Source organism: Tympanuchus pallidicinctus, unplaced genomic scaffold, assembly GCF_026119805.1.
Source record: "Tympanuchus pallidicinctus isolate F22 unplaced genomic scaffold, pur_lepc_1.0 scaffold5, whole genome shotgun sequence".
In the NCBI taxonomy this organism is placed as follows: domain Eukaryota; kingdom Metazoa; phylum Chordata; class Aves; order Galliformes; family Phasianidae; genus Tympanuchus; species Tympanuchus pallidicinctus.
Window position 1 is genome coordinate 9,063,129 of NW_026294769.1, and position 7,534 is coordinate 9,070,662.

At 53.1% G+C, this 7,534-nt stretch overlaps 1 protein-coding gene across 1 annotated transcript; it reads left to right on the forward strand.

Moving 5' to 3' along the window:
* Window positions 1-378: 378 nt before the first annotated feature.
* Window positions 379-5,745, forward strand: LOC128090842 (SUN domain-containing protein 3-like). Its single transcript, XM_052703546.1, has 8 exons — window positions 379-587; window positions 733-793; window positions 1,149-1,305; window positions 2,289-2,373; window positions 2,851-2,963; window positions 3,686-3,856; window positions 4,187-4,279; window positions 4,980-5,745. The coding sequence occupies exons 1-8, from the start codon at window positions 419-421 to the stop codon at window positions 5,157-5,159; spliced, it is 1,029 nt and encodes a 342-aa protein (XP_052559506.1). The 5' UTR covers window positions 379-418; the 3' UTR covers window positions 5,160-5,745.
* Window positions 5,746-7,534: the final 1,789 nt, after the last annotated feature.

Genomic DNA, 7,534 nt, shown 5'->3' on the forward strand with positions numbered 1-7,534 from the left:
AGGGCTCTACAATCTATGGATACTTGCTACTTGCAAAGTTACAAAGGCAGCCAGCATTTCTGTGCAGCTGTTCATGTAGAAAACAATGTGAGCAATCCTGCGGTGACATCACTGACCATTGTGAAGTTACAGAGGGCCCTCAGCACTGAGGCAGCTTGTCCCCGCCCTTGGCCACTCTCGGTCCTGACGGCATAGCTGTTGGACAGGGTTTGGCTCACTCCTTGCGAGCTGCGTCTTTTGTGGCTTGTGCTTCGAGCTGCGTCTTTCTTTTGTCGCTGTGCTTCGAGCTGCGTCTTTTGTCGCTGTGCTTCGAGCTGCGTCTTTCTTTTGTCGCTGTGCTTCGAGCTGCGTCTTTTGTCGCTGTGCTTCGGAGAAATGGCGAAACGACAGCAAGGCAGGCGTGGGGACTGGTAAGGATATGGTTCCTTCCCAAGTTTTAAACATCTGTTGCTCCGTAGTCGTCTTCTGCACTGTACAGATACGGCCTGCTTCACCGTTCTTCACCACGCTTCTCCTTCTTTGTAGGCAACCTAAGGCTTGGAAGACAGTTTCCCTGCTGCTGTTCACCGTGACTGTGATGTCCTTCGGTGAGTCTCAGTAGAGCTCTGATTTGAGGATGCTTCTTTCGGAAGCCTCCAACAATTTGTTCTGCCCAGGGATAGGGGAGTGGGCAGCCCAAGGCAGAACATTTATAGAGGTGATTTATGGAGAGCTTTGTGGAATTCCTGGCAGGTGTTTACTGCGTTGGAAGTCTTGCTGGAGGCTCAAGGGCAGTGGAAAAAAAGACTTCACGGTAAGAAAAGAATCTCCCTTTGGCTGGACTCTTCTCTAGAGGAGCTCTGCCCCTTGTCCATGACCACTTGTTACCCGAGTCCAACTTCTGTGACCAATGCCCCGAGTTTCTCCCCTTCCCCATTCGAGCTGCTATCTCTCCATGTCCGTTAGTTCCCCCAAAGTTAGCCAGGAAGCCAGGAAGCAGCTTCTCGGTCGGGAGCTCTTGGAGCTTGCTAACCAGTATTGTCAACTCTCTATTAAACCTCGGTTACCCTGTCGTCACGCGGAGTGAGGCTCGTTCTCTGCCTCACATCTCACGGCTTGTGAGAAGACAGCTGTGTGCGCTCTCTCCATCAATTACCTGCTGTCTCTAGGCTGGTGGGTGATGATCTGGAAATGCTGAGGGTGGAACAAGAGCTCAAGAAGATCCAGCAGCAGCTTCGTTTCCTGCAATGGGGAGTAAAGGACATCACCCTGCGTGCTCTCCACGAGGCCCTGAAGAGAACTGAGCTCCCAGGCTTTACCGGCGAGGTAAGAGGACATTGCAAAAAGCTCTGCTGAGAGAGTTCTTTCCCCACTGTGGCATTATATCTCGCTAGCGTTCCCTGTCACAGACAGCTAAAAGGCTTGTCCAGCAGGAAGAAATGCTGGTGCATCACCATCGGTCCTTTTCTCTGTTGCTCCGGAGCTCTTGTGGGGGTAAGGAATGAGCTCTGATGGGAATTTCAGATGCCTTAGTTGTTTCTTGCTCTCTGTCAGTCCTTCCCTGCACCTTCTGCTGTGCATGAGGTGGCAGGTTCCCCTGGAAGACCTGTAAGCCAGCACCCTGAGTTGAGCCCGGCTGCCCTGGGTGCCTGGGGCCTGTGCAGATGCACAGGAGACGCTGTGTTTCAGCCTCCCCGTGGGGCATCCAGTCTGAAGGCTGTTCTGGTTTCAGAGCCCTTGCTCCGTGGACACCGTCTCTTTTGGTGGCTTGAGCTCGCACGGCCCCAGGTCTGCCCGAAGCCTGAGCTGACGGTGATTCCCGTGATGGGAATCTCAAAGGCCATGTCAGCCCGAGGCCTGGCAGGCATTAGTTCCTTCTGCGTTTTGCCTTTCTTCCCCATTGCAGTAGGCAAGCTCTGTCTTCTGCTTTAAGTTAACTCTCTGTGTGTGGCTGGCCTGCAGCAGTTGTGGTGACCTCTGGGCAATCCCTGCCTCGTGCCTGACTCGAGCCCCATCTCCTGGCCAGCAGGACTGTCAGCGCAGCCTGCCTGTCATGGGGCATCTCGACAGGAAAAGCCCATTCGTGCCGCATCCGTGTCCAGTGCGCTGGAGTGAGCAGCCTCTCTGTTCCCATGCCAGATGGTCATAGTAGAGCTCTGGAGGTTCGCAGACAACTCCCAGGCAGTGTGAATTACATCCAAGTGGAGCAGCCGAGTTTGCTTTGGCAGGCTTTGTAGGGGAGCTGGGAGGCAACTCTTTTCCCTTTTCTTTTCCTTCTGACGAGTGCTCTCCTTTGTCTTCCTTCCCAGGCTGTTCAAGAGATGATCAATCAAGTCCTGGAGAAGCTGGAGGAAAGCCCATTCCAGATGCGTAATTATGCCAGCAAAACTTCAGGTGCCGTTAAGCTGTAGAAACAACCAGACCACAGATGGTGGTTCCAAAGGGCGTCTTGTCCAGTTTGACAGGATGGGCATTTGGGCAGGGTAGGGGAGAAGGGGTGAGGAGTGAATGGCCACCGTGTGCCCTGAGAATGTGCTTGCTGAGAGAGCCTTCAACGGGCTGGAGCACATCTGAAAAGTGCTACTCCTACTTGGTGTTGTTTCTCACGTGACTGCTCAGCTGGCTGTCAGTTTATGTGGCCCCTTAGGATAGCTGAGCGAGTCCCTGCATTGTGTTGCAGAGGGATACGGCAGGTGAGAACGAGGGGAATATCACTGTTGGGGATGTATGGCTGCCTTTGAAACTCTTTTGAAGAGGACAGTGCAAAGGCAGCCGGCATTTCTGTGCAGTTGTTCATGTGGAAAACAGAGTCAGCAGCCCTTGGTTCCTCCTGGCCTTGCTTGACCACTGTGCCCGTGTTTTTATTTGCAGGCGCCGCTATCGTTCGTTCCAAGACTTCTCCCTCCTGGATTGGAAGCGGGAAAGCCTTCTGGCACTCGTTGCTGCTGACACCATATATGAGGCCTCCTGAGATTATTCTTGAGGTAAGAACAGTGTGAAACAGAGGAAGAACGGTGTGGGGCAGAGGGGGCCAAACGCCCTGCTGAGGGTTGCCTTTACCCTTGTCCTCACCCCTTCTTGCGAGGACCTACTCCCCTCTTGTGTATCCCGGCAGAGAATTTCTTCTGTCAGACTGCCCCAGGTCCTCTGTGGAAGCTTCTGCCAGGCTAGCTTGCTTGTCTTCCCAGCCATTGTGGAGCTGTCTGGCCGGCACTGAAGGGGAGCCCATAAGGTGCCACGAGAGATCTGGGCTGCGAGAACGCTGGGGCTCTTAATGAACCCCAGAGGGCATGGAAGGCGTGCACTGCAGGAGGGCCCCATGTTGTGTTTGCCAGCCCATCCTGGCACTGCTCCTGAGCTACCTGCACAAGTCAGAGCCCTGGCTGGTGCCGGGGGAAGGGGGTGGGTGGATGAGAGGGAGCGATTGCCTCCCCTTGCAGGAAAGGCTCGTGCAGGTGGGCCCTTCTTTGCCCCGGGCAGGTGCCTTTCAGCCACAGCAGCCCCTCTTTATTTTTTCAAGCTGCCCCACAAAAGAAGGAGCTCAAGAGCTTCTGCAGGTTGTGCACCCAGCTCACCGCCATGCCCGTATGCCTGTGCTTTGGAGCAGAGCTGGTGGGCCAGTACACCTGCAGAGCCCCTGATGCTGCAGCAGGATTTTCAGCCAGGACGCTCTTTTGCACATGAACGCTGTTTCTTCTCTTTTCAGCCTGACAATCAGCCAGGTAACTGCTGGCCCTTCCCAGGAAGCCAAGGGCACGTCCTCATCAAGTTGCCCAGGGCCATCTTTCCCACGGCAGTTACGTTAAACCATGGAGTTCCAGCAACGGCCTACTGTGCAGACAGCACCTCCAGTGCTCCTAAGGACTTTGCTGTCTATGTAAGTGATTCCTCTGGGTTGTGGCGGTAGTTTTGCATAGCGTTTGACGTGGAGGGTGGTTGCAGATCCAAGAGGGCTGCTGCGTGCAGTTCTTCCCTGCACAGGGCAAGAAACAAGCTCCTCAGAGTTGCTCCATTTCCACAGCGTTCCTTTTTTGTCCAAGGTAGCACAGCAAAGAAGGTTTCCCGCTCTTGGGGCGAGTTGGTAGTTTGAGAGGCAGAGTGGATGGTCCTAGACCACCTTTGCTTCGGAAAGCCCTGTGGGGCTTTGTGATCCTCTTACAGCAGCGCATCCCACTGTTCTGTTTTCTCCACTCCTGTCTTCCTGTAGGGCCTGCAGGAAGAAGGTGACGAGGAAGGAACTTTGCTAGGAGAGTTCACCTTCACGCCAGGCCAGGATCCCAGTCAGACCTTCCAGCTGCAGGTAAGGTTACAAAGAGGGATGTGAAGCATGGGAGAGGGGAACCGCGGTTGGCTGGGGAAAAGCTTCCAAGCCTGAGGCGTATGAGGGCCCTCTTGCATTTCTGCTGCTGCCTCTATACTGCCTGCATATGCCCGGACCGCTGGGCTGTTTCTGTTTCCTTCTGGCTTTTAAGCTGCAGAGCTGCTTCAGCTTATAGCACCGCTAAGCTCCAGCTACACTTGCAGCAGAAATTGCCATAACCAAGTGGCTTCCAATTGCACACAAGCGGCTGCCTCACGTAGGGTGCAGTACTGTTGGCGGGCTACTTTCACACTGGGGATGTGTGGCTTTCCAAGGATTTTGCCGTTGCCAGTAACGGGCAGCATCAGGGAGGCCATTCTGATGGGTGACATTCTAGAGAAAGCAATGAGACTTACGACTCCTGTGTTCTTCTGTGTGAGAACACACACTCAAAGCAAGTGCAAAGAACTTGGCTGTGTATTTGCTGCAGCTTTTGGTAGCTGTTTATTTCTTTAAAACTCACGTGGCCAAAGAGGTGGAGCAGGGTAAGAAATGTCTTGATTGCGCTATGGCAGCTTATCAGCGTGTCAGAAGACCTAGCAAGGCAGCCTGAAGTAGGATTTTGCGTGTGTCACTCCTGCATTGTCAGTGGCCAAAGAGGAGAGAGGAAAACACAGTTCATTTCTTTTTCTCATTGCAGAACGAGCACTCCGGGTTCATCAATTACATCAAGCTGCGAGTGCTGAGCAACTGGGGCCACCCGGACTACACGTGTGTGTATCAGTTCAGGCTCCACGGCAATCCAGCCCCTGACGGTGAAGCTAAGGGAAAGCCACTTGGTTCACCTTTCGTGGAGGAGTCTCCAGATCTGAGCCCGTGACAGGGGCACAAACCCAGGGGACGAAAAGAGAGTGGCAACAAAAATTACCCTACCTTCTAACAGCGCGGCACATCCGGCCCGGCTCTGTGACTAACAAGGCAAGGCATGATGTGGGCCGTGCGCTCCAGGAGAGGGGGAAGGGAGACAACACGTGTGTCTGACAACAAAGAAAACCAACCAACAACAAAAACAAAATCAACGGCAACTGTCTGAGGAGGAGCTGAATTTACTGAATCCAACAAAATCAAACAAAATGAGGGAGACGGAAGTATCCAAAATACAAGATCTTATGTTAGAAGACTGCAGGGGAAGCACGTGCTTTTCTCCGTGGCAAACCAAGAGTGGGAAGAAGAGGCTGGTGTCCTGCCAGTAGCTCCACCTTTCTTCCTCTGCGCGCTAGGTCCTTGGGAATGCCGCTCCTCCCCTCCCATCTGAGGACCCCACGTGCCCATGAATGGCAGTTCAAGGAACCAGAACATTAACTCTTTAACTCCCACTATTTTACGTGATCTTCTGAGGTGGAATATCAGCAACAAAAATCACAAAGCCACAACGTTAACATCAAATATAACATCAATTCATTCAACTTTTCCCATGTTGAGTCTCTTTTGTCCGTCAGAGTAACTGTTAAGAGATCTCCCTATTGTCTATCTCGCTCCATAAGCTTTTTCATTCCCTTTTCTCCTGCTCTTCTGTTGGGGAGGAGGAGCGGCTGGTTGGGAGTTGGCAAAGTGATCCCAAGATACTGCATTTTCCAATCCCTGTTGAAGCACGGATGGGAGTCAGCAGGAACTGCTGCCCCCTTGGACTTCCAGAGGGCAGACCTTGGCCTCCTTTGGACCGTGGTTGAGAAGGTCCCTTGGGAGGCCGTTCTGGAGCGCACAGGAGCCCGGGAAGGCTGGGCATACTGTTATAGAAGTTATTTTAAAAGTGCAGGAGCTGACCGTCACCGAGTCATGGAAGACAAGTTGACGGGCAAGGAAGCCGGTCAGGCTGAACAGAGACCTTTGGCTGGAATTCGGGAACAAAAGTAAAGTTTTTGGTATTTGAAGAATGGGCAAGCAACTTATGACAATTACGAGTACGTAGTGAAGCCGTGCAGGGAGAAAATTAGAAAAGCCAAAGGCCAGCTAGAACTGAACTTGGCCGCTAAGGTGAAGGACAACAGTAAATATTTCTGTAAATACATCAGCAGCGAGTGGAAGGCTAGGGAGAGTCTCCATCCCCTGCTGGATGATGCTGAGGGCAACGTGGTGACCAAGGGTCAGGATAAGGCTGAGGTACTTGTTCTGTATGATTTACAAACGTACAGATAGCAGAGTGGCGTGGTTAGGATGGTATTATACGGGTTTTATCATTAGAAAGATAATCGTGCTGGAAAGGGAGAATCAAAAATTAGACGCTCAGCCGTGGCCTAGGCTCGCAGTAGAAAACTCCAAAGGGAGGGATCTCCGGAAAGAGATCCTTCCCCAGCGGCAGTCAGCCCTCAAATGGGGTCTGGGAGAGGTGGAGCCAGGCTGCACCCCTCCGGGTCACACAGTTGAATTGCCTCCACCCGTGCTCCCGTGGCTGAGTCAGTCCTTGCCTCAGGCGATCAATCAGTGGTTCAGGCTGTGACTCAGCAGCTCCCGTACACCTTCTTTGCCTCAGTCCTTAATAGTAAGACTAGTTACTCCCTGGGCACACAGCCCCTTGTGCCGGTAGGTAGGGATGGGGAACAGAATAGGCCCTGCACAATCCACGATGAGATGGTTTGGGACCTGCTCTGAAAGCTGGGTGCTCACAAGTCCGTGGGGCAAGATGGACTGCGTCCTAGGGTGCTGAGGGAGTTGGCGGATGTGGTTGCCGAGCCACTCTCCACCCTCTTTCGGCAGTCCTGGCTAACTGGAAACGTCCCGTTGGACTGGCAAAACACCCATCTTCAAGAAGGGCTGGAAAGGTGATCCTGATAGCTACAGACCTGTAGTCTCACCTCGGTGCCAGGGAAGGCCATGAAATGGATCGTCTCGGGAGGCCTCACGGACCAGTTAATGGTAAACTGGGGGATGAGGCCCAATCAGCATGGCTTTATGAATGGTAGATCCTGTCTGACATACCTGACTTCATTCTATGACAAGGTAAGGCACTCAATGGATGAAGGTATGGCTGTCAATGTGGTCTGCCTTTGGCACCCTCCCCCACAACATTCTTGTGGAGAGGCGGCTGCCAACGGTTTGGATGGGCGTACGCTCCGCTGGGTGAAACGCCGGGCCCAAAGAGCTGTGGTCAGTGGAGTTAAGTGCAGTTGGCGGCCAGTCCAGAGTGGTGTCCTCCAGGGCTCGGTACTGAGGCCGCTTCTGTTTGACATCTTTATTAACGATCTTGATGAGGGAATT